Below are 27,437 nucleotides of genomic sequence, written 5' to 3'. Positions count from 1 at the left end.
AATCATAGTAGTGTAACAGTCAACTCTCGTTATTAAGAGTTTTTTGATGACATCATCACCTGGGCACCTCTAATCAGCTGCACTAATTACTAACACCTGTGTTTCTGTGGGCCCTGATGATCTTATGATAACGTAGGCTATCATATTTAACATACAGGCTAAGTTATGAAGTTGCGAGTTATCCCACTGCAGCTAAAGTACAATTACAGTTTTGTTTAATTGTACTCATTTACTCTACATCCCTGCCACGCAAAAACGGATAAACATGGACGTATTCAGGGTTACAGGTGTTACACTTGGAATTGCAGCCTCAGCAGTTTGTGTCCCAGGCACGTCACTTCCCAGGGAAGTCCAAAACTTTTCCATCTGGGCAGCAGGCTTCTGTGGGAGGAGGAGGCACCTTTCAGGAGTATCTGGGGACTCTGCCAAGGCGGCAGAGCAGTTTCAAACCGCCGTGGCGCACAGTGACATAACACCGAGCTGTTTTCATCAGTCGCTGAAAAGTTACCACCCATTAAAAATCTGCCAATGACAAGGAAGAGAAACTCTGGGGGCGATGTGTGAGTTTTGTTTGGTGCAGACGGCTTAAGTTCGGAGGATGTTTTGGATATGGCCTCTTTTTTTTTTCCTAGAGAGTTCACTTTTGTGGTCGCTGTAGTTTTGCAGCAGAGCTCGGAGCATGCAGCTTATACAAACAAACTGGGCTGATCCCGGTCCTGACTCCCTGCTTTAGCTCACCTCTCAGGCCGGGGCCGGGGAGGAGATGAGCGCTCAGGATGGGACTGTGTCTCGGTACCGAAGTCACGGAGGAGAAGAAGGCGAGGATCCACAGCGCCAAGATAGACAGGGAGCTGTACGAGTCCGCTAAGAAGGAGATGAATGTGGTCAAAATACTGCTGCTAGGTGAGACTCCACATTAAATGAACTCACCTTAAGCCTACCTGGCTGTGTGCTCATGTAGGCTATCACACCGATTATCAGCTCTACCAGTGTCCTTAACCGGATGTGTCCCTCACTTAGTGAAGACATGAAGGTCCACTGGATGCAAAGTGTATCATCAGTACTGCTGCCTATTGGTTGAGACGGCTTCAGTGATTCAATAATCAAACTTGACTACAGATGAAAAGATGTATTGTTTTATTCTGATATACTTTATTCATTTGTATTCATTGAACCTCTTTAACCACTGTGTACCTGCTGTAGGTGCAGCAGAGAGCGGTAAAAGCACATTGGTCAAACAGATGAAGATCATCCACAGCAATGGATTCACCAAGCAGGAGCTCACCAGCTTCAAGGTTGGAAACACACACACACACACACACACACACACACACACACACACACACACACACACACACACACACACACACACACACACACACACACACACACACACACACACACTTGGGCTAACAGTGACCCTTATCAGATCACAGTCTATTAGCATACAGTGGTCTTGGCGTAATGTTTGTTCACAAGGAAAGATATTATCATTCTTTGTCATAATCAAGGGAAGTCGAACAGAACGAACCAATGATTTAAAATGATCAGTGGGTCTTTGTCTAATTGCCCCTCGTTGATTGAATTTTAAAGAGGTCAAAAAGGCTCAAGTGAAAGTTGGATGACGGTGAAAATGTGGAAGAGGCGATAGAGATGAGATGGAAGTTGAGGCGATGCCTTTGGGAGACTGAGATTTCTTATGATATCCAGGGTCAGATCCAATGATGGTATTCAGTGGTTTGGCTCACATTCCCTCCTCGCTGTGTGTGTGTTTGAGAATGAGAGAGAGAGAGAGCAACGCCAAATTCCTCTGTTGTATGCAGGGTTTAGATGGGGTGGGGGGTGAAACAGAATGGTTCAACACAAACCACGCACATGTTTTTCCTGACAGCCTTTCTTCCACATCCCTCCTTCTTATCTCATATTTTTTTTTACTTTTTGACCTTTCCTCTTTTGCTAGTCTGTATATTGTCCTCTTCTTCTTCCCCTGCCCCTTCTTTCAGTTTCTCATAAATGAGCATGTGATGACAGAAAAGGCCTTTCTCTGCCTTCATCATGGTTCAGCTACCTGCTGCAGAATAACAACCCTGTGAGTGGAATTCAGCAAACTTTATGAAGAGTCCCAGATTTATTCCACCTTAACAAATTCACACTGTCTTTATTTCATTAATCAGACCAAAATGCTTGAATTAAAGGTTTGCTGTTTATGTGTTTACCTTGCTGATAGGATCTACATCACATGGATAAAAAAGACTAAAGCTTTGCCCACTGGCTGAGATGTTGCTCTTTCACACAGATATGACTTATGAAGGTCCCAGCTGTTTGTTTGAGCAGCTGCAGTGTTTCAATGCGTTCTTAGATATTAAAGACGCATCCTGTTCCCCCTGTGCTCTCCTCTGTCCGTCTTCTGCTTCTCTAATACCTTGTCTGCACTAAGGCTGTCAACATTTTAGCTACTTCAATATTTTTTAATGCCACGTGTTTTGAAACAATCTCCATTATTTTAAAGATCGATTAAACTGCGGATCTTCAGTCTTTTTTTTTTTTTTTTTTTTAACATCACAACCTTTCGGCACCCAAACAATGCCGATGCCGTATTTGTGCATTTTAGACATTGTGCAGGAGTTTGTCTACAATTTTTTAAAATTAAAAACAAGAACTTGCACAATATAAGGTTGGCTAGACTGTTCCTGTGGTATTGTAACATCTGTCGATATTGTTTGATTTTTACTCGTCTTGTCGTATCTAAGTTTAAAATTCTGGTATTATATCGACCATGGTCTCTACTTCACTGTCCTGTCAACACCATACTGTCTGATATTGCACTGAAGGAGGAAAGGTAACACTTACTGAGCAGGAACTTTTTACACTTAAAATGTTTTAGCATGGCTGGATATGAAATACCATATTTCTGCAGCCCCTAAAGGAATCGTTTTCAGTCATCATTTGTCTACAGTCTCATTTTGTAAAATAATGGCTTCATTTGTCACACAAGATGTTGCTGCTTGGTAGTGACATTCATTTAGCAGGTTTCTGGTCATAAAACAAAGTAATGAAGACAATTCATAGAACCGTGTGCTAACAATGCCAAACCTTTTTTTTAAATCTAGCCATATGGTTGAGTTATAACACTTTCAGCTCATTGCACTGTCCAGACAAAGGGCTTCAAAATGACAACAAGTAACACAAAATGTTTCAGCCAACACTTAAATAAAATCACTAACTGAAAAAGTTCAACCCCAACTCCCAAGAAAGTTGTGCCGCTGTGTAAAATGTAATTTTCAAATCATTTATACCCCACATTTGATTGGAAACAACGCAAAGACAACATGACGGACTCTATGCAATTTAATGTTCAAAACATTATCCTTCAAGTGTTACACTATTAGACAGCACAGTGTTGAACCTCAGAAGGCACTTTGAATTTCTTTGTTTCTGAAATGTGCTATAGAAACAAACGTGCCTTGTCTTTCTTCTGAGGCCTCCCTGCGATGCACTTCTACTCCAAATTATGTGACTAACCAGTCGAAAGATAACCTTTTTAACTGTGACATGTTCCATCAGGTGTTTTTTATTAAAGCATTTCACAACTTTTCCAGTCTTTGTCGCCACTGTCCCACATTTTTGGAAACGAGTTGTTGGCATGTAATTCACAATGGACATTTTTCAAAAACATGGTCAAAAAGCTCCAACAACACTTGTAGTATGAAGATCCACTTTATTAACAAATGACCGGATCACCCTGATGAAGGCCACAAGCCGAAACGCGTCGGTCAAATTAGTTAATAAAGTTGATCTTCATAGTACACGTGTTGTTGGAGCTTTTTGATCTCTTCAAGCCGTTCACTCTTCATGCACCTTGTGAAGTTGGTGAAGTTGTGCCAGAAGATCCCGCTCTGATTTTCCCAAAACTTGAAATGTATCACTTCCAACATTTGATATGTTTTAATTTGCTATTTTCAATCGAACACCAGGTGTCAAATCATCACATTCTCTTTCTATTTACATTTCATGCAGCTTCCCAACTTTTTAGTTAATGGGGTTGTATTATAATAAGGTCAAAAATAAATACTGATGTCCCTCCAGGATCAGAAACTGCTCTCTCCTGCTAAATCTATCGGCAACAGATTTCAGAACTGCCTAAAGTTGCATTTCTCTAACTACATAATCAATACACAAAGATATTTCACATGTGCACACATGCATTTCCACTCAGCGTAACGCCAGTCGTCAAATCTCTTTGTCGTCTCCCTTGTCAGTTAGCTGGGTGTTTGTTCTCAGGTGACGCCCTTATTTGGAAGGGAAAATGACACTAACCCACAACCCTTCCCTTCCCTGACCATCCCAACCTCCAACAGCAAACACAGTCACACCCTCCACATGAGCTCATTCAATACTTTCTATTAGACCTGTGTGTAACTCTAACGTCCTGTGTGTGTGTCCACAAGTGCTGTTTTAAACATCTCAACCCTGTCTGCCACAGGACAAGTTATCCCCCGCTCAAAGCTCTACTTTCTTCCAAATTCCCCCTGAAGGCAGAGTGAGAAAATCTCTCCATCTCTTTTGTATTGGACTAGGATCATGACAGGACAGCCTGTTTGAGAGGAGTAAGAGGAGGAGCGTTAGGGAAGGGGCTCCTCTTTGTCTCATCCCTTCATTATTTGCAGGCTGAGGTCGAGGTGTTGTTTTTGCTGTGAACAGTCTGATGGACTGAGATTTTCTCCCTTCATTCTCTTCCAAAACACACAACTCTGTGTCAACAAAACTAATGCTGTGGTTGTGTGTGTGTGTGTGTGTGTGTGTTAGTGTGTGTGCACATTTTGGTGTGGATAACTCTGATGAACTGGATCTTTGTTGTTTCAGATTTTTCTGTGAGTATTTGTCATACTGTTCCAGTTCATTTCATGAATCTTGGAGCTTTCTCACCTGGTATGGCAGTCGGGATTTAGTTTGTGAAATTGGTGGAGCTTAAATCTACAAACACGCGTGTTCTTCTTGGATATTCATTGCTAGCAGAGCAGTCTGAGGTTAATGATTAAATGAAAAAGCCCTCGCTGGTTCAGCCACATTCCTCTTTCTTGTTTTGTTTTTGTAATTCTCATAGGCAAGACAACTGTTCTCGGCTGTTTGTTTCTTTGTTCACAGAGATGATCCATGGTGGACACACAGTGCAGTGTATCCGGAGAGATCAAGAGGGAACAATGTTGTAATGTAGTTTGTGTTATCTCCCCTAATGCAGAGAGTTCCCACACTGCTGTGAGTGTGTATCCTGAAAAACAAAGGGAAAGGAGAAGTTCTGTCTGTTGGACTTCCTTTGAAAATAACACACACACACACACACACACACACACACACACACACACACACACACACACACACACACACACACACACACACACACACAGCCAAACCTCGGTGTCTTTTTACTCTATACTTTTCTCAGTAGGTGACGTATAGCTGATGGTAGATTCAGATTACCATACAATGACACACCTGTGGCCTCAGGGTGTGTGTGAGAGAGTGTGTAGACAACATTGCTCATTTAAAATAAAGAAAAAGGTCAGTCTGGATCTCTTGGGTTTAAAATGTCTCAGCTTAAAGTCAGCTGCTTAAAAATGTTCCACTATATTCTGCATCCATCCAGAAACACACGCTCTATGGACGTGCAACAATCACAGGGTATAAACATCATTATAGCAGGGATGGGAATTTACAGTAATCCAAATACTCATAAATCTCCTGAAAGTTGGCTATTTTAATGCTGTGTGTCACTCATCAGTACTTCGTGTCTGTAGAACATCGGTCTTTAAATCCCAGTTCTGAATGAAACGAGCAGTGATGGTAACGGATGACTCTGTGGTTAGAGCTGTCCTCGAGTCTCTAGTAACAAAAACTCATAGCTGTTGTTAACCATGATGGAGGCTTGACAAACGCCATCAGTTCGCGGATGCCTTTTCCTCTCACAAAACCTAATGTGAGCATATCTTCAGTCACCCTGACCATTTTTGTTATTTCATTATAAGCTTGTCTGGACATAAGGCTAATCTTTGCTCTGGTATCATCACACTGACGAGTGCTAACATGGTCAGCAAATGATGTGAAGTGAGACGGCCTGTTTGTCTGTCTCCGCTGGTTTCTCCTTGTGCTTTAAGGCCATGTGGTTAATGTGTTTAGAAGTCCAACAAGTATTTCTATGATATGTATGTTTAACGCCCCATTGTTTTGTTTTTGTCATTTGCTCTCGCCTTTTGAAATAATGTGTCCCTTGAGAATCACCATAGCTGCCGTAAAGCAGTTTTGTTGTCGTAATCCGGCTCGCTGTGAATGTTGAATTACGAGGAAGCCGTAGCAGAAGTTACACCTTTTGTGTACCGTTTATTATGTTTTTACTTAGTACATTCACTGAGACAACACTAACTAAGATGAACTATTAGAGTCTATTTCAACACGTGCGCGTGTGCTGACATGTTACTCATAAAATATCATCAACTATTACCCATCCCTAAACATCACTCCCCCCTCCCTCTTGGAGTTTTCCTGATTATGTCCTGCTGCGTTCTCACATCAGCTCGCTGACTTCTTGTATAAATTCTACTCGGGGTCTGGCAGGAGAAACTCCGGATGAAGTCGCAGCGAAACATTTGGCAGTTTGCATTCACACATGCAGCTCGTTCCAAAAATGTCAGTAGTTTTTCCTGATTCTGACGTGGGAGGTTTATCCATGCATCTTCCTCTGAGCCATCCACTTTCCTGTCAACACTATAAAGTCAGCTTTGAGTCAGAGAGGGAGGAACTTAAAAACAAATGTTAAGGAGGACAAAAGTGGAGGGAGAAGAAGGAAGGAAGGAAGAAGAGTGAACCAATTAACTGAAGACAAAGAGAAAAAAACAGATGGCAGAAGCTGCTATATAAGGTATAGGGGTCGACCGATATTTGTTTTTTTTAGGGCTGATAGAATTCATATTACTTCATGACACAGATAACCGATATATAGAACTAAATATGCATTAACAGTGAAAATGAAAATCTTACCGTCGCTTACTGTTGCTCGTGAGTCCACAGCTGGTCAACATGAGATTGCATTTCAGTTCATTTCTCTACAATCAAATGATGGATGGCCATTAAATGTTAAGTAGAAGGTTGTTGATCAACATATTAACATCAGGTGGAACATTTTAAATGTTACAAATGGTCTTTGGTTTATGTCACCATCTATTACCATCTTAATAACAGTTACAGCTCTCATCTATATTTAGTACTAATAAGCCAATGTTGGCTTATTAACATTAATATAAAATGGTTGACTTACTTTACATTAAACCTTCACTGCCTTCATGATTCATTTATTTGTTTATTTTGATAGGGACTGTGTACAGCCTATTAGCTGTAACCGGGTTGGTCCCATTAAGATTAAAAACCTTTTTTTCGAGGGCAACCTGGCCAAGACAGGCAGCAGCAAAAGCACAAAGTTACAAACGGAAATACAAAGAGAGACAGTACAATTTAAAAACACTGCCCACCATAAAGTTTACAACACTTTCAGCACTGTTCAGTCACACGTAGCAGGAGGTAGGGCTGTGCTCATAAAATCAATATGGCAATATCATGTGGTCCTTGCAAATACATGTATGGATGCAGATGTTACAGAATCGATCGCAAAGCTGTGATGACAGTTTTACAAGTCAATTGACCTGTGGTGCAGTTCACAATAACACCATAGCCATAACTCCGGGATTAAAATATTTGAATGTAAATTATTTCTAGGATCTCTGAGGACCTGAGTTGAAGTGTTTTAAATTGTAGGATCCTTAATATGCCTCTGCTGTTATTCTCAACAAGAAAGAACAGCGAGAGAGAATTCTGTGCAGGACATGGTCATTATCCCAAATCAATGTAGATCACGATATGTATTGTGTCGTGGCCTCTGTATCGTGATATGTATCGTATCGTGGGGTTGTGGAAAACACCCGGCCCTAACACTAGGACACAGCTAAGCAGGCAGTGGTTGGCGGTAGATTTGGTTGAAAATGTCTCATAACCTTTAAACACAGTTTGGTATTTTCTGAATAAAGCAGATTTCGGAGACTTATGCATAGTTAAAAAAAAAAAAAAAAAAAAAAAAGGTGTGAACTCTCTGTGCCGTCCTATACAATTGTTGTGGATCTTAAAGAACGTGTGATGATTTTGTAACTCGTGTTGTTGGGATCGAAACTGCATTTCTGAGAAGATGACGGTGATGATTGAGCAAAGGGAGACAAACGCACAAAGCAGCTTATTGGTGGCACAAATCAATGCTCTGTCAGCAAAGGTGCTCCTTAAAGAGACTAATTTGTCCCTGATGCTGTGGTGTCAGCAGCACTCAGCCAAGCTCTCATCATGAGATGAAGCCCCGTCACCTCACAGAGTTATCTCACCTCACACATTTCACTGCGAGAGCAACACATTTCAATCTGGACTCTGAAACACACACACGCACACGGAGAGAAGAGGGAACCAGACTGTGATGGAATTGTGATGGAATGTGAAGCTTATCTTTGGCTGGCAGAGAAAGACAAAGTGTATAATAGACACACACGCTGACACACACTTACACACTGACATTTCCCAACTCTCTGCAGGAGTCACTAAAGTCTTAAAGCTCCTGAGCACTGAAAGAGAGTTATGGCTTTAATTGATTTGAGTTTACAGTTCTTTTCCCTCTCACATTCTGCTTGATAGCTGGCCCATTGGGTGTGATAGATGCAAACATGCAAAATACAGCTCACTTATATGAACAGCAATTTCAGGAACACCATAAAAGAGGATGAAAAGTAATTAAATCCCTGTGCTGTTTTCAAGGCCAGCCTTCTTAAAAACATATTCAATGATTTGATGAAAAGTAGGGCCTGGTCGATATGTGATTATTGGGGCCAATACTGATGTATTTGGGAGAAATAGCTAGAAATAGAAACATCATTTGTAAAAAAAAAAGTTATATATATCCCATTTTCCATAATCCCATTTTTAAATTAAAATAGCACAAAGAGCACATATCAAATGTTGAAACAGAAATGTAAATGCTTTTGGAAAATGATATGCCCATTTAGAATTTGATGCCAGCAACATGTTGGGACAGTCTTTATAAAAAACTGATGAGTTCAGGTGAAAAGGGTGAAAAAACACCTAATGGAACATTTCCCAGTTCAGGAAGTTAACTGTTTGAGGGTCTCAGAGTCTTTCTCAAGTAAAGATGGGGAGTGGTCACCACCGTGCAGGCAAATAGAACAACAGTTCAAGAAAAAAGTTTTCTCAACACAAAATTATAAAGAATTTGGGGTTTTAATCTTCAACACCAGTTCTTCTCAACTGGTCTATCCTCAGGACCAACCAGCAACTCCTTTACGAGAAATCGTGACCCAAATTCTTGATATTTCTCAACCAATGAGAGTCATTTAATGAACAGTTGTGTGATGAACAGTTGCACCTCGGACGGTGCAAAACATCGGCCACAACAAAGAGACATGTTTCAAAAGCGCCTCACAGACTTTTTGACACAATCTTTTTGCAAGGCACACATTCAGGGCCCACTGGAATCTTCTCCGTGTCCCACTTTTGGGTCCCGACCCTCAAGTTGAGAACCACTGTTCTAATCTACACACATAATATCATTAATAGATTGAGAGTATCTGAAGGAATCTCTGTATGCAGGGGTCGGGGACAAGGCAGAACATTTGTGGATGGCTGTGATCCTTTAGCATTCAGACCAGGCAATTCAAATATTTGTCTCCTCAGTTCCTGTATACATGTATATTTATTTTTTAAAGGCAATGAAATTTCTCAGTTTCAACATTTCATATGTTGTCTTTGTGGTACTTTCAGTTAAAATCGGGGGTGTTTTAATGATTTGCAAATCATCACATTGTATTTGTATTTACAACAGAAATGGGATTGTTTTAGAAACATAGTATTGTATGAATGAGAGAGGAGATTATGAACTCTCAGAGACTGATGACTCTACACTGCAGACGGCCTTTACTCCACGAGACATTTCGTTTACTTCAGCTGATTTCCTGAGTTTATAACCTCTCGTAACTTTACTGTTTTTGGTTCAGCGTGATCATCTCATAACCCAATTTAATCACATGTTAACCTATTGCAGTCATAAAGTATAAAAGAAAGTCTTGATCAGTAGTGGACAGTGTTTAGTTAATCCAGATAAAATATAACACTACAGTTTATTGTTTTTTGTGTACTTGCCACAAACCAGGCTTTTGTCTGGATTTTGATTTTGTCTCGTTCTCATGGTTTTTCATGAACATCACCTTTGATCTTTGTGTTGTTTGTGTTTGGCAGCCTGCAGTGCTAGATAACCTCCTGACCTCCATGAAGTTCGTCCTACATGGCATGGGCGTCCTCAGGATCAACCTGGCTAACAGCAGAAATAAGGTAGTGCATCCTGATGTGTCTGCATCAACATGTCTCTATGTCTGGAAACTTGTGCTTTACTTTCATTTTTTTAATCATCATTTATCTTTCTACAACTACTCTATTGCTCCAAATGTTCCGATGTTTCTCTTTCTTTTCCATCTTGTTCTTTCTCCTTTGTTTTTCCTCTACTTCATGCTGCCAGTTTTCCTGCACTTCACCCAGATCTCCACTAGAGAGCAGCACTGCTACAGCTGCTTCATCCAGCAACACAAACACAGCAGCTGCAGTTTGTTTGCATGAGAAAAAAAAAAAGTTAGACAATGGGTGGGGATTTGATTGTGGACTTCAATTTGATTTTAGCTTTGTTGTCAAAGTTATTAGAGATCATACTCTCTCCACCCACTCAGCACATCCTGCTGGGAGATGATGACCCAAACATTTCCTTTGTTAAATGTCACTAGTGTGTGTATTTGTTTGTACATCCATTCATTTGTTCATCTGTTTTGATTACCAATCAAATCTTCAGAGTGGGGACAGACTCCTGAACTTTTCCGTTTGGCCTCTGATCCTCCCTGACCACACGTTCATCCATCCATATATCTGTCTCTTCTTGCAGATCCACGCTCATTCTGTCCTCTCGTGTGGGCGATGTTTTGACGAAGATCAGGTACTGTTTCCTTTCCTCGGCCACGCCCTCTCCTGCCTGTGGGCTGACCAGGGGGTGAGAGCCGCAGCATCCAGGGGATACGAGTACGAGCTCAATGACTCTGCTCTGTAGTGAGTATTCTTCCAGCAAACACTCAGTGTGTACTGTGCTCAGGAGATGCAGGGGTCTAATTATCCGGCCTGTCTGATGCCAGGCCGTGTGCTCGCTGTCACTGGGAATTAAAGTCTGGAGAGAGGGAGGACAAGAGCGAAGGAGACAAACCCAATTAGAGTGTAATTTCATGTAGCTCTACAGCCAATAAAATACATCCATATATAACTCAAATTATACATACACATATTTGTTTTGCACTTGTTTTGGCTGTGCATGTGAATGCATTTTAAAAGATCTGAACTGAGTAGATGTGATCACAGAGAAGGTTGAAAATGTGCGTATTTAAATAAAGGACAAACAGGATGCAGGGATCAAATTAAAAAAAAAAGTGAGAATGAAGAGTGAAAATGAGAAACAAGTGCAGAAGAGATGGCGTGTGAGATGCAGAAGTGAAGCAGAGCTGAACCCACCGGGAGGCCGTCCGTCCTCATCGTCTGCCACGATGAGAGGCCTCGACTCTGGGTTATCTACACCGACAGGCTCCCTGGTTCCCACTGAGAACGAGTGCACATCACCCTCACCTATCCTCTGCCTAGACACACACACACACACACACACACACACACACACACACACACACACACACACACACACACACACACACACACACACACACACACACACACACACACACACACACACACACACACAGCGTTACTCTCTAAACTCTATTTCCGCTCTACTGGATACCAGTTGTGATCTTCTCATTGGCTGCTTCAATGTACTCAGAAATTTGACAGATCTGGGGAAACTGTCACTGTTAGACACTGATATCTTTTTAAGAGAATCATAAAGAAGTGCCTTTGTTTCAAACTTGTTTGACTTTCCTATATAGTGTCATTTCAGTTGGTTTTTAATGTGTTGTGACTTTTGTTTGGGTGCTACCTTGGCCAGGTCTCTACTTTAAAGAGGGATTTTAAACCTCTGTGGGACTTGTTGGTAAAACAATTTTTTTTAACAAAAACTAAACTGAGAATATCCTGAAAGAGAGAGAAAGAGAAAATCCAAACATTTGGTCTTCAGTGTTTTTGTGTCCAGTGGGCAGGCAGGCAGACAGGCGGGCTGTGTGTGGTTTTCAGCAGCGGGATGTTTCTCGCTGTCCAAGAACCTGATTTAGGATGACTGGGAGAAAATGTCACAGCTGGTACGGGAAGCTAGAGCCTACTCTGTTACTGTGTGTGTGTGTGTGTGTGTGTGTGTGTGTGTGTGTGTGTGTGTAGAAAGACTTCACATCTCACTGTGTACACACTCATGATACAGTTGATCAGTAGCAGTGTTAATAGCTAATCTGTGTTTGAAAGCTTAGCCTCAGAGTGTTATTAGGGTAAACCACAGGGAGAATATTAATATAATTATAATTCATGGTGATGAACTGCTGCGCCTCCTGGGGCTCGAGCCTTATCGCTGCACACCCTGCTGCCTGGCAGACGACACGACCTCGACACACACACATATTGTACAAATCTTCACACCTGCAACTGGAAACAGATTTTATTCTCTTTTGATCTCAAGTTTGTCTGCAGCTTGTTAATATTTATTTTCTGTTTCTTTTTCTTTCTCCTCTGCCTTTCCCCTTTTTGGTCTCTTCTGTGCCATTCCCTCTCCCCCTCCTCTTCCTCATTTCGTAGTTTCTTTGAGAACATGATCCGCATCACGTCTACAGAGTACGTTCCCACGGAGACGGATGTTCTGCGTGTACGACTGAGGACGACGGGCGTGATCGAGACCCAGTTCAAAGTCAACCACCTCATTTTCAGGTAGTCACTTTTCAAATGACTTCTATGAAGACTTCATACAGCAGAATGAGGATGTTTATGATCACTGACTCACTCCGAGCGGCTGCTGTCAGGTCGGCACTCGACCGTCGCACCAACTTAGTTCACTTCTGCAGCTGCAACACTCTTATCTCTGTCCACAGCCATGTGATAGGCCTGAGATGTGAGATGGAGATTTGCATCTTCATTCAATAAGTCAATATGGCACCTATCTGTTGGCTGTACACACACACACACACACACACACACACACACACACACACACAGAGTCTGCTGGGTCTTATCAGTGGGGCAGCAGAGGGCAGGTATCTGAGCGCTGGAGGCTGATGTCAGATCAGCATATTCGTCTCTAATCAATGAGCCGCTGTCACATCATACTAACTTCTGTATCCTTCTCCGATGGCTGAACTAATTTCCTGAAGCTGCTCATGTTAGTGACAGACTGAAAGATGTTGATGAACTTGATTTCTCTGCAAAATGACTGATGCACAACAAACAAACATCAAAGACAACATTAGAAAGCTAATAATATAATATTGTGAATGTGTGTGAGTACACATGGTCTGACTTTTTTAATCATCATTTATCTTTCTACAACTACTCTATTGCTCCAAATGTTCCGATGTTTCTCTTTCTTTTCCATCTTGTTCTTTCTCCTTTGTTTTTCCTCTACTTCATGCTGCCAGTTTTCCTGCACTTCACCCAGAGGTCCCAGGGCATTTCCTGAGCACTGCCGAGGTGCCCCTGAGCAAAGCACCGAACCCCCAACTGCTCTGGTGTGCTTCCTGTATAGCAGTGTGTAGATTTTCAAATGCATGACTTTTAAAATTGTGTGTAACATCACACATTACAGAAATACGGCTGAGATGGGGAACATTTCTGCAGAATGTGGACATGTGCTTGAAGCGAGAAGTTTACAGTTGAGATGAATGAAATAGCTGAAAGACTTTCTGAATAAGTTGACTCTGTAGGTGGTTAGGTTGACAAAATCTCAGATACTTTTTCAATACCTTATCAATACCAGGTGTTTTTAAAAGGATATGTTCTCTTTTTAATGATTGGGTGTATCAAACATCTTCATCTTGATGAACTTGAGTCATATTTTTAACAAAACGTTGCTCTGTGTGAATGATGAAGCAGTAATGCTCTATTCAAACTCACAGGTCGGCAAATACTCTGATACTGACATTTCTCCAGTCTGTTTGGCTTCTCGTGAAGATGCAAATGTTTTGTTGTCTTTTACAAGGAGATGACACTGAGATATATTTCACAAATAAGTGCACTTCAGTACAGACATGTTCCCAATGTATTCTGTAATTGTCAGCGTGCAGGAGTTTGCCTGCCATTTTTGGTAAATTAAAATAAGAAATTAGCAAACATTGTTGGCTTGGTTTTCTAATTTTGTTACCCTGGTATCGAAACAGGTATCAATTTCCTTTTTTACAACCCCAGTAGGTGATGGGCGATCCGATAACACTGAAAGAAGCTGAGGGTGCAGTTAAAAAGACGCTTCATTATGTTGTTCTGTTATAGTTTGAGTGCTGAGTGCATTTGGATTGAAGTTGTGTAGAAACAATTTGTTTTATGAGAGTAAGATGAAGAAAACCTGATGAAGTCTTTTTTTTGCCTGCTCTCTTAGTTGAGATATTTGTTTTAAAGTGAAACAACATTTGTGGTCTGTAGAAGTGTGAAGAAGAAGGTGTGTTTGAGTGTTGGCTCATAATGCATGAAGGATTGTGGGTGATTTTCCACTGTTTGGCTTTAATTGAAAGGTAATGTGCAGTGCAGGGTTAACCAGGGCAGTGTCTGCCTGCAGTGTATCTATCATATGAAGGAGATCTAATTCCTCTCTTCCTTTTTCTTAATAATGTGTACCTGCAGAGCCACAATCAAAACAACCTGTCCTTCCTCCGTGCTCCACATCACATCTCACATGGAATCATAACCATAAAACACATTAGCTCACTTTCTCATAAGGTCCCTGTTTAGCATATAAACATTGTAGAGTGAGTCACTTTGTCAGTAGAAGACTTCAGTCTGGGGTATTGGTGTCACATCTAAATGCTTCTTTTAAGTCTCCAGATGCCAGAGTGTTTCTGCGTCACACAGCGTACACACATTAGGTTTGAAGTATGTCACAGGAGTCAAAGTATCAGCAGTAAACAAACACTCATTATAACCATATATGTGTGGTCCTGTGCAGATAAATGCTGCGTCACCCTTGAGTCATTTCTCGTTGTTTTTGATAATTTGTTTGTGGGTGTGCAGTTTATTTCCCCCCTTTAAGACATTATGATGGTGACGTCACTATGGTGACAGTGTCAAATGTAATATTTGAGGGGGGGGGGGGGGCGGCATAGTCCCAGGTGGTGCTGCTGGATGGAGCTCAACCTCCCGCTCACACACAACCTTTCTTTTTATCTGCAGGAATTCTTGATCATAATTAGGTTTGGATTATTGACATGGGGCACCTTGAGACTGAGATTGTTCGTATTTGTAGATTCACGTCTTGAATTTGAGATGATCTGAAGCCCTCGGGTTTGATGAAGAGCTTAGCATAAGTTGATGTCATTACTTCAAACTTGGAAACAAAAAGGATATTAAAGGGATTGAATGGAGTTTTGGAGAAAGCTAGCAGATAGCGTGAGTGTTTCCATTCAGATATCGATAATAAATTAACAAAATCCTGCACTTGAAGGAGAGATGCAGGTAGCACAATAACAATGTTTTTATACTAAGAATACAATGTTTCACTGATAATATGATTTGGTGGTTGATGGTGGTGGATGGTTTTGGAAAGCAGCAGCGATTGCAGAGTTAATACGGCGATGGAGATTTCTGCTCTGACTTGGTCTCATTTTGTAAATATTGAGGCTGCACTTGTAGCTAACACAATTCCAAACTATCTGAACGGTTGTTTCATACTCGAGCTTTCTCATCTGAGCCAGCACCTGAGCCCGGCACTCCTGTTTTTATTGTTTACAAATTATATCATGTTGAACTCTGCAGTTCTTTTTATGATTCCAACCTTTTCAGTATTCATGCAAGAAGTGAATGTTTCCAATTCAACAAAAGTACTGAAAGAAAACGTTCATGGCTTTAAATGTCGGGATCTGTTTAAAAAGTCCAAAATATGTCCCTGTAACTCTTCCTGTCCTCTTTTCCGTGAACACAATGAAAAACGTGACGGGGAAAGGTGTGATGGGAAAAAGGGAATCCTGCTGCTTTAACACTGGTGAGATGTTACAGATGTCACGAGGACCTGCTGTGTAAAAACTACAATCCAATGATGGACTACAAAGACCACATCAATGCTTTCTCATCAGTGCAGACAATATAACGTGATCATCTTGATGATAAATATGACATGATTAAGGTGTTTAGAGATCAAAGGTTATGAACCAGAACAGTTCCTCAGGACGAGCCCGCTTTAAGCCGCTGTGACAATCTGAAGATCTGAGAACACCTGGAAAGTTTCTCATAGTCCTTAAATTCCCACTATAGTGTTGTATTGAAATCATCTTGTCTTCAGAATCAGAAATACTTTATTAATCCCAGAGGGAAATTCATTATTCTTAGCTGTTTATATTAATATGGTCCACACTGGTTCTATCTAACAATCAACCTGTAAGTAGAGATTGAAGCCCTTTGAACGTTGATGAATATTGTATTTATTTATCTTGTATATCTTAATTAGGATCAGAAAATCTATGATCACAGTTTGGCTATAACTGCCCTGATCAGCTGTCTCTATGACAAGAGACACAAATACAGGATGAACTATTAAATCATAGATTGATCCATTGGAGGTGGGGACTAAATAAAAAGAAATACAAGTGTGCGTGTGTCTGTGTGCATTTGCGCGTGCGTGTGGATAAGCATGAAGTCTGAGAACTTTACACCCAGACAGTCTAGTTAGCATACAGATGTCCTGATTGACCCTTGACCCCTTTTTCTAATAAGGATCTGGGTCTTTTTCTGCATCATTAACATTAAGTGCTCTGATAATTACAATTATAACACGGTGGATAAAGTCCAAGTTTTTGTATGCTTGGCAGGTCCAAGTGTGTAATGGAAACTGAAGACAAGGTTGTGATATATATATATATAAGTGTTCCTTTACACAGACACGGTCAACGTTTTTTTTTACATTTGCTCTCTGCATTGAGTGCAATAAGCTTCATAACTTTTTATTTCAACAAAAATCAATTGATGGGCCATAGACTGTAGACAAAGCTCGGTGTCAGAAACAAAACAAGATTAGAGAACGGATAACTAAATACAATGATGTCATTGTGTTCTCCAAATAAAGTCAACGTCCTAAGTTGTAAGTCATCATGTGCTCAAACCAAAGACAAACATCTCATTTTAATCAGGAATTTCTATCCAGTTTGATGCACACAAATTCCTAAAATAGCAAAATATTTACAGGATTCCTCCCCAAATATTTATGCATAGCTTCCATTCTCCTATCAAATCTACACTGTTCATATTAGAGTAACAGTTAGACACTAAAACAGAACCCGATGTCTACTCTCTGGCTTTTCCTAGAGCTTTAAAGCTCATGTAGTCGACAATGAGTGAGGCCTTTTACTTGCTTTCTGTAAAGTGTATCGAAATAACATTAGTCATGAATTGGCGCTTTATAAATAAAGATTGATTGATGTTCCCTTAAACTCATAGCCTTTGGATCCGCCCAGAAACAGTTAAAGTCAGATAGTTTGACTTTTTATTTCAGTGACGTATGTTTATTTATAATAAAATATAGGCTGTTGAATGTTGACAAAGAGTGGCTGACTGCCCAATTCAAGTTCTTTTTTAAGATCAGCCAGCAGTGTGGCTCAAGAGATACGAGCCTATCAAACCACACCATATTGTTTGTTTTTGCAGAAATTCATGGACCCCACGAAATGGATTGCAAAGCTTAAACTTTGACCTAAGTCCTTATACCATATTTATGATATTATACCAGAACTATTAACCCTTTCATCAGCCTCAGTTTTTTTTTTTTTTTATGCCTTTATTTAGAGATAGGACCGTGGATAGAGTCAGAGAGTGGGGAGTGACATGATGAAAAGGAGCCACAGGTCAGACCTGAACCCAGGCCGCCCGCAAAGCCTCCATACATGGGGCACGCGCATTAACCACTAGTAATGACCCACTGAAGCTACAGACCAATCACAGATCAGTGGCATGGGCCCCCTTGAAATCTGATTATCCACCTCGGTGCCACCCCCCATCAGAGGCTGTTTTTACAGGATAATGGAAATACTTTCAGTTTTCAAGCGTACAAGCGTTTGAATGTCATTTTCTAAGTATTTAAAATTGTGACTGTGCCCGTAATGAATCAAGTGGTGGCCAACCCAGTTAAAAAAGTCTGGACACGCTCCTCGTCATGGACCCTTAGAATCGTCCTAATGTTTATCCCCTTTACGGCGCCCCTGAGCACATCTATTCAGTGCCAGTCCTGTTGAGCTTTGTGGGGTCTCAAGTTCTGACATTTGACACTTGAGTTTGACTCAGATCCAAGTCTTGTGACTAAAGTAAACACCTGTGTCTGTTTTTCTTTCTGAATAAACAACACGTTTTGTCAGTTTCTCCGTTTTTCTCCGTTTTTGAACTTTCGTCTCCCCTCTGGCTCATTGAAAGCTGGACCCAGGACTTGACTGAATCTGATATGAAAGCTCACACTGCAGAACCAGCAGGAGGGGACTGTGGTCACTGTGTGATCACTCGCAAAGCAGGCAGTACACTTATTTCTGATCAGACTGTTATTAGAGAAGCTGCACGTGTGCTTGTGAGTAGGTTTGTGTAATGAAGCATCAGCTTCACTGAGCTTCAATTTCCACAGAAAAATTTCCGTCGGAAATCGCATCTCATCTTTTCCTTATTCCGTCTCTGCTGTTTGTTTCCCTCTTTGTGTGTGTTTTTCCACGTTTGTTTTTCTTCAATAAAGAGCTGCATTAACTCAATGGCTGCTCAAATGGAAGGTGGGAGATGACACATCTGGTTTTTAAAATGAGCGAACTGATGATTTCTCTGTTTCTCTGCTCTTATGCTGTGTTGTGTTTTTCTCTCTCATTTTTTCCATGAACATTGACCTTTACGCTTTTTGTGCTGCTGTGTTGTGATTGTCTCGAAGAAAATGTTGTGATTGTCTCAGGGACAATTGAAAAAGGCTTTGTCTGGTCTGCTGGGACGTGTGACCAGCTCGTGCGTGTGTGAGTGTAAATCCCATATTTTAGGAATAAGTGACCTTATCTAGAACTAATACAATCTGTCATTGATCAGAGAGTCACCCCTCAATGCTACAGTATGCTGAACCATCAGTATGCAAGGTCATGAACACACAACGCACAGCTGTACACCTCTCTACGAGAGATTGAATCCAGATAAAGGACATGTCAGTCACAATGAGATTTCATTTCACACACTATACTAACACACACACACACACACACACACACACACTGTATGTAAACCTATTTCTAACCCTAACAAAAACTGAGCAGTATTGTGTTCTCTGAGGTGTGAAACACTTGTGTGTTTGTGTGAGTGTGGTCACACTTTTACTTTCTTAAAAGTCCCAGATTGGAGTTTGTTAGCGGGCTAAACCAGGAGCACCTGGGTCCCCATTGAGTCTGGATCTCTGTTATGTCTCCACACATCTGCAGCTTTTTTTTTTTTTTTATATGCCTTTAGTTTTTTCTTTTCATTTGAGCTGCTGTGATTCACTTGATATTTGATTTCTTTGGTTATTTCACGTCTCACACCTTTGTGTGCTTGATCAACATGGTTTTATAAATATTTCCACAGAATGACGTTTAAGCACATTGGTGCAAGAAAGTTCACATGTCATTATTAACAGTAAAAATAGTTCTGTGCTATAAAAGCATGCCTAAAGCCAGCACCCATAATACAAATCCAGCAATTTTGTATTCTTACCTGTTTTCCTCTGTGATAATATTTCAGATTGTCAGCAGTGTAATGTACAGATGAGGCCGTCTCTGCTTCTTTTATGTGTTCTTGGCCATTTTTACCTGTAAAGAAAAAGAAACATTTCAAGGCCGTACACACCCACATAGGTGTTTTCATGTGATGTGACATCTCTGTGGCTCAGGTTGATGCTGGATATTTATGTAGGATCTTACACGGCATGTTAGGATGAATAAAGGAGTAAGAAAAAACAATATGCTAGGTCATCAGATATTGTTTTTTGGCCTCGTCCTCTACATACAGAGATTACTTCAGATACTCTCAGTCCTTTAATGATATTACGAACTGCAGACAATGAAATCCACAGGTTCTTTGCAATCTTGTGTTCAAAACATTATTCTTAAAGCGTTGGAACTATTAGCCAACAGAGGTTTGAACCGTTCCCCATCTTAACTTCAGGAAGACTCAGCCCTCTCTGGATGCTTTAATTCTCTCATTCAGTGCAGTAGTTGCTCTGTGTCTGCTGATTGTGTGTATAGTGTATTATTTGTTTTCATATTTGCTGTATCGGCTGTTCAGGTAACAATATGTTGTGTCCATGTTGTGAATGATTACAGCTTGTTTCAAGCTGATAAATTGACTCAAAGAAAACAAAATAACAAGTTTATTATGAAGAGAAATTCACTATCCTAATGATGTTTTAAATGTATCTACGTTCTATCTTTTGTTCTCAAATTTCTTCTTTTTGTCTTTTGCGTAGGATGTACGATGTTGGAGGCCAGAGAACTGAGCGGAGGAAGTGGATCGGTTGTTTTGAGGACGTTAGAGCGGTGCTGTTTGTCGTGTCGCTCAGTGGCTATGACATGACTCTGGTGGAAGACGCCTCCATGGTACAGGATGCACACACACTACCTTACAATCATTCACACTCTTCTTTGACAGCAACAAATTCTGAATTCTGAATTCTTCCCTAATCAGATTATGTCATTTATAAAAGTCAGTTTTATAAAAAGTGTCACCTCTCTCTGTGCTCCTCAGCACCTCTTGAGCTGTCTGATGGTTTTATTGTCTTCTCTCTGCAGAACCGTCTTCAGGAGAGTTTAAAACTCTTCTCATCCATCTGCAACAACATTTTCTTCCGCAGCACATCTATGGTGAGAATTTCATCTATTTCCTGTTTCCACCTGTTTCCACCCCCCTCAGATGCAGAAATACTAGAACACAAACAAAAACATTAAGGCCCCGTGTCCGACTAGTGCCTTTTTCAGTTGTTTTAAATGTGTCGAGAGCGTTCGCAGCAGAAAACAGCCGCCTGGATGCGCCCAGTGTCTTTTTTTTTTTTTTTTACAAACGCTCCGCCGTTTTTGTGCGCCCACTCCGAGCGCTCAGGTTGACAATCTTTAAACTTTTCAGAAAGGTGCTGTTGACTTCACGGGCGCTCTTTTCAAAATGTATGATATTACTTAGTCTTATGGGTTAAAAAATGTCAATGTCAAATATCAATCTCCATATCCATAGATTGGCTCATATTCTTTGAAAACAGACACGTTTTATGGGACTGATGAAAGGGAGATTGAAGGATTTTGCTTCCTGCATCTCCTTATATAAGTACACTAACTTCAACACAGTCTATTAAAAAAACAAGTTCTGCTTTTAAAATATGCAATGTCCAAGATACAGGAAGCCTTTTCGTTTAGGGTAAGAGTGGATAACACTGATTGGTCTGTTACATGTCACAGCCCAAACACACCTGTGACTAATTAAGAGTCTTGATCTAACCCTGCCACCTTCTACCTCACTTTGCACAGAGAGTATGCTCTTGAACCCTGCAGAGGGATTAGAATACTATAATTGCACTTGCAGCATGAACTTAAGACCACGCTCTATGAATGTTTTACATTCTGAGCTCTGACAGGTATGACAGCAACAATCTGCACCGTCAGAAAACAAAGATCAGCTGAAGGGGGCGGGAAGCACAGCTCAGTTTGTAGACAGAGCACATCGATGAGATGAGGAGACACAAGCAAAATGTCTTTGTTGCTCTCTTTGTTCTCTATGACACCATGAGACGAGAATAACACTAATGTGTTTGACGAATGCCGTTTCCACACACACTAACAGGGGCCCAGCCTCGGCCCTTTGTCTCTGTGTCCTCTGTCACTCGTAATTAAACAGTGAGTTGTAATTAGGGCGAGCTTTGGCGAGGTGACATTTTCCCCTCTCTGTGTTTTTCCATCCTCGTTTCCGGTAAATGATCCCATTATAACAAGCGTGTAACGAGCTTGTTCAATTTATTCCACTTAACTCGGCATTTAGAACCCTCTTAAAATACAAGTCACTGCACGATGACGTCGAGTGTCAACTGCTGTTCACTCTCTCCTGAACACAGATTTTAACTTGTTGAACAAGCCTGTGGGAACATGAAGAAACTCAGATCTCTGACCGAACTAAAACCTTTGTGAAATAGAACTTCAATCCTTATACTTAAAAAAAACATACAATCATTGTTACTTTATGATCAATAGTATCAAAGATGTAAAAGAATACTTTTCATATTTTTAACCTGTGGAGTAAAAAAGTGAGAGAGCAGCGATGGTCCAATTAAATTCAACTAGGTGGAGTTAGAATTAAAAAGGAATAGCTGAAGACTAGATAGCAGGAATATATTGGCAACAGTTCCGTACTGAAACATGTCCAATGTTTTTGTGCTATTTAGTCAGTCAGCAGAAGTTTGCTTGTGATTTTTGGTAAATAAAAACAAGACAATGTTCATTGCCTCGGACTTCTCTTTATGCTTGTGTGGTATTGAAACAGGTATTGATATCGTCTGATTTCTACAGAGCCCCTGAATCCCAAAATGTTAAAAACAAAAAGTATTATGCGCACAACAAAATAACTTGTGGGAGTGAGATTATTATATTGTGTGCACAAGATTCTTTTTTTTCAACTTTCTGGGATCAGGAGGTCTGTAGATTTCTTGTCTTGCACTGAAATGTGGAATTCTATTACCACGACAACCCTAATAGACTGAGATCATAAAGATAATTAATTATGATTAGTGTTTGGTCAGTATTGCTAAGGAAATATCAAAAATCCTTAAAAAAAGCTGCAGTATTTAACCGATGTTTCTCTTTTTGTAAAGAATTCCCTTCTTAACCATTACGACTTTTTGTACAAGGCTTCATTAGACACAATGGGCAATTTAATGTTTTGTGTGTGACGCATTTATGCGCAGGGTAGTGTGTGGGCCCTCACATTAACATGGCCAACAGGCTCATTAAACAAAAGTGTTTAATGATACCTTTTTAACGTGGGAGGGAGATTTGTAACCTCCACCTCAGTGAACTCTAATTACACACCTAGCTGTTGCTCTGGATCTGCTTCATTGAAAATCTGCTCTACCTCATCCCACCCTTCTTACTATTACTGTTATTATCGGGTCTTTTTTTTTGGTCAAACAAGCCAGAAAAGAGAGAACCCTGGTGTAGTTTTCATTTGTTGACTGCAAAGTGAAAAGCACGTGTAAAACATGGAGGCAGTGAAACATGAAAAAGAGAGATTTGTAGAATCTGAGCTTGTTGCTTCACGAGTGATTAATCACGCTGATGTGTGGAGGGAGCTCATTGATCCACCATCACCATCACCATCACCCCATGCTGGTATCAACCACAACTATTGATTTGAACATTTAATGTAATCATTTGCAAAATGACAACAACTGCCACGTTATTATTAGAAACTGATTTATCGGTTTCATCGTTTGGTACGTTATTGCTGCGCCTCAGATGGGAGTCTCCAAATCTAACCAACGTTTTCTTTTTCTCAAGATGTTTGGGATAGATTTTTTTCTTTTCCGCTTGAGAGGAAGCCTTTGACTTGTGATGAGCTTTCTCATGTCTCAGCTGATTGTGTGTGTCTGTTTGTGTGTGTGTGTGTGTGTGTGTGTTTTTGATTGCAGATCTTATTCATGAACAAGATAGACCTTTTTCAGGACAAGATTCTACACTCCGGCCGACACCTGCGGTTATACCTGCCACAGTTTAAAGGTAGGCCTGCGTCATGTGTCCTGTATGTGTGAGTCTCCAGCCCACGTGGACTCACAAGACATCATAAATAACTGCTGCAGTAGTCATGGTCAGACAAAATGTAAAAGTCTTTTTAAGGTGTGAAATCCAATCCACATCAGCTTGCTCATAAATTCTACCTACAACAGAATAAGCTAACTAAACCCCAAAACCACTTTTTTCAGCTATAAACCTGAGTATTTAGTGTTATGGATTAATTCAAGTCCAAATCTCGTTACCACCAATTTTCTAAAACAACAAAGAATTGTTCATTTATCTGCGTCCTTTGAAATGAGGTGGTCGTTTTCACCGCTGTTTAGCTGAACTATATGTAGATGTTTCTGTTCAGAGTATCATTATAATTCAGTCATGTTGGGCAGCATCACCACCAACCTATAAAACATGTAGTTAAATTATCGCCTCTTAGTACGATTCCTCTGGATCGTTGGTGTGGACGGCCTGCTGTTTCAGACCCATCTGACTCCAACAGCTACTTTTAATATCAGTCTCGCGTCTTTTAGTATTATAAATGTTAAAGTGAATCAAATAGCTGCTTACCTTCAGCCTCTATAATTAACTTAATCACTCCTCTCCTTTTCATCTTCATTACAGTACCTAACGTTAACATTAGACTGATCAGTGTGTTATCATATTTAGCTGTTACTGCTCATACTACACATACTTTCACCTTTGACCTTTATAATCCAATAATCTGAAATTGTCACAGACCTGTTGTACTTTATAGCATTCAGGTGAAAAGACGAGAATTTAGGAACTAAGTATTTCTGATTCTGATTATTAAAGTGTTCAGAGAGCAGTCACTCAGCTCAAGATCTACGTTGTCATCTGTCCAAGAATCAATCTTTATTTGTATAGCACCAATTCATAACAAAGTTATCTAAAGACACTTACATTTTTAAGTACATTTTGTCATACTGCTTATCCTTAGATTATTTTTATTCATCATGTCGTATGTTTAGAGTAATGCGACATCACTTTTCTAGTCTTCTGACTACTCAAAGTTATTTTTAAACCGCAGGTCACACCTACACATTCATACACTGATGGCAGAGGTTGCTATGTAAAGTGACCATCAGAAGTAACTAATTCCTGCAGCAACATGTCCGATGTGTCCTTGGGTTAGACACTTGCTCCCGCTGCTTTGTCGGTGGTGTATGAATGCGTTTAGTTACTTCTGATGGTCACTTTACATAGCAGCCTCTATCATCAGTGTGTGAATGGGTAGGTGCGACCTGCGGTGTGGTATTGCTTTGAGTAGTCAGAAGACTAGAAAAGCGCTATATAAGCTCAAGTCTATTTAGCATTTACATCCGACCTGTTGCTGCATGAGGGATCGAACCCGACTCTATCAACTGAGCCACAGAAACCTCCCAAATAACACCAAACAGTCACAATCTACATGTAACCAGAGAAACACATACCAATGCAAACCCTAACATGTATTGCACATTACCCATACTGCACAAGATCTGCATAAAACACAACATAGAAGAGAAAAGATCAAAAGGATGAGACGGTATGAGGAACACCATGAAGCTGCTGCACAACACATACAGCCTTACGAAAAAGTGATCCCAATGTTGATCCACGAAGAGTTTCTAAAACCATTCAGTTTGCATTGGGGGGCTCTGTATCACCTGACAGATGGTAAAAGCTCATACTCAGAGTGTTGTACTCTGTGCTTGCCTGAGAACACACGGCTCATATATTGACTGTAGGGAGGTTTATAGTCCTCCCTGTAAGCTGTTCTTTAGCTTTATAGATTATCATAACTACATTTACTAAAATGCAACATTACCACAATCAATAGCTCTGATTTTGGTTTTAATATGAAGCCAGAGGGTTCACATTAAAGTCTTCTTCCTCCCATCACCTGTCCTCCAGGTGCAGACTGCGTCTGCTGCCCGCTTTATTTCCGCAACCTTCGTCTCACTCAACACCACGCCCAGCAAACTCATCTACCACCACTTCACCACGGCAACCGACACCTCCAACATCCAGGTGGTCTTTCAGGTGGTAATGGACACGATAATCAGAGAGAACCTGGAGGCTGTGTCGCTCCTGTAGCTGCAGGAGGAGATCCTCACCGGACATTTGGTGATGTCCACCTTTTGGATGTCTCATTTTAAGAGACAAAAAATGGAAAGATAAAAGTTTTAAGAACATGAGGATAATTTGCTCGAAAGACTCTGACGCTCTTTGCCACGGCAGCATTTCATCTTCTGTTATTTTATGTCGCTCAGAAAAAACGTTTGAAAAACACTGAAGGAGAAGGACCTCTTTGATTAAATCTTCAGGGCTGAGCCCTAAAATGTCTCCTTTTAAAACTTTGTGTTGAGAACTATAGGCATTCATAATGTTTTTGCTGAACGATAGATCATGCCTTTGAATATTGATAGTATGCCATTTATTTGCCAATCTCTTCGTGTGTGTGTGTGTGTGTGTGTGTGTGTGTGTGTGTGTGTGTGTGTGTGTGTGTGTGTGTGTGTGTGTGTGTGTGTGTGTGTGTGTGTGTGTGTGTGTGTGTGTGTGTGTGTGTGTGTGTGTGTGTGTGTGTGTGTGTGTGTGTGTGTGTGTGTGTGTGTGTGTGTGTGTGTGTGTGTGTGTGTGTGTGTGTGTGTGTGTGTGTGTGTGTGTGTGTGTGTGTGTGTGTGTGTGTGTGTGTGTTAGGGCAGGACACAGAAGGTGTGAGGATTTACTGTTTGTCCGTTACTTCCTCGGTGTCGGGTTCACTCATGCATACCTCAGTGTGTTTGCCTGCTCATCCATCACTGTGTCTCTTTGCTGTCCTCCTGTGCGTCACACCCTCCTAATGCATCCTACTTTGTGTTTACTTGTTCTGAGCTGAAGTCACTTGTTCCCATGATTTTCAACTTGGGTTTAATACACTTTTTTTTCAACCCCCAAACATTATTGTTCCAATATTTAACACTCACACTCATAAACCTGATTTGTTGACCAGAATACACAAACCTTCTGTGATTTGTGTGGCATTAAACCTGCTGGGGGCTGTTCTATCACACCAGCTCCTCTGACTCCAGTAATAAACAAGATGTGGTAATGACTGATACTGACGGGAAAACAAAAAGAGAAAAACACCCTCAAGTGCCTTTTTTTGATGACGGGGCTTTGCTGTCGAGGAATTCAAAAGGTCTTTGAAATATTTGTATATTTTTACATTCTTTAAAGTGTGTTCCAAAATCTCAACGTTCTCTTGCACCATATTCCCAGATTGTGATTTTATAGTTTGTACTTTGTGTTGTCCTTAAAACTGCAATACAAAATAAATGATGTGCTGGAAAATGTGTTTACAGTTTATATTTATTTGTGTTTTAGGAAGACTGTAAATGTATTGATGTATTAACTAACACAGGTCCAGAACCATATTCTCCCATTTTGAATCCATTCAGGACA

At 40.6% G+C, this 27,437-nt stretch overlaps 1 protein-coding gene across 1 annotated transcript; it reads left to right on the top strand.

Moving 5' to 3' along the window:
- Positions 1 to 383: 383 nt before the first annotated feature.
- On the top strand, positions 384 to 27,330 carry gnav1 (guanine nucleotide binding protein (G protein) alpha v1). The gene is made up of 9 exons (XM_065953111.1): positions 384 to 903; positions 1,204 to 1,295; positions 10,333 to 10,425; positions 11,024 to 11,184; positions 12,856 to 12,984; positions 20,699 to 20,828; positions 21,021 to 21,092; positions 23,897 to 24,001; positions 25,914 to 27,330. Exons 1-9 carry the CDS (start codon positions 777 to 779, stop codon positions 26,088 to 26,090), a joined length of 1,086 nt encoding a protein of 361 aa, XP_065809183.1. The 5' UTR covers positions 384 to 776; the 3' UTR covers positions 26,091 to 27,330.
- Positions 27,331 to 27,437: the final 107 nt, after the last annotated feature.

Source organism: Labrus bergylta, chromosome 1 (assembly GCF_963930695.1).
Source record: "Labrus bergylta chromosome 1, fLabBer1.1, whole genome shotgun sequence".
Classification (NCBI taxonomy): Eukaryota; Metazoa; Chordata; class Actinopteri; order Labriformes; family Labridae; genus Labrus; species Labrus bergylta.
The sequence above is the reverse complement of the archived record's forward strand: the minus strand, read 5'-3'. Positions and strand labels throughout refer to the sequence as shown.

Coding starts and splice junctions, on each gene's coding strand:
- gnav1 (XM_065953111.1), top strand. CDS start 777: ATGGGACTGTGTCTCGGTACCGAAGTCACGGAGGAGAAGAAGGCGAGG. Junction 904..1,203: donor GGTCAAAATACTGCTGCTAG/GTGAGACTCCAC, acceptor TACCTGCTGTAG/GTGCAGCAGAGAGCGGTAAA. Junction 11,185..12,855: donor CTCAATGACTCTGCTCTGTA/GTGAGTATTCTT, acceptor CTCATTTCGTAG/TTTCTTTGAGAACATGATCC.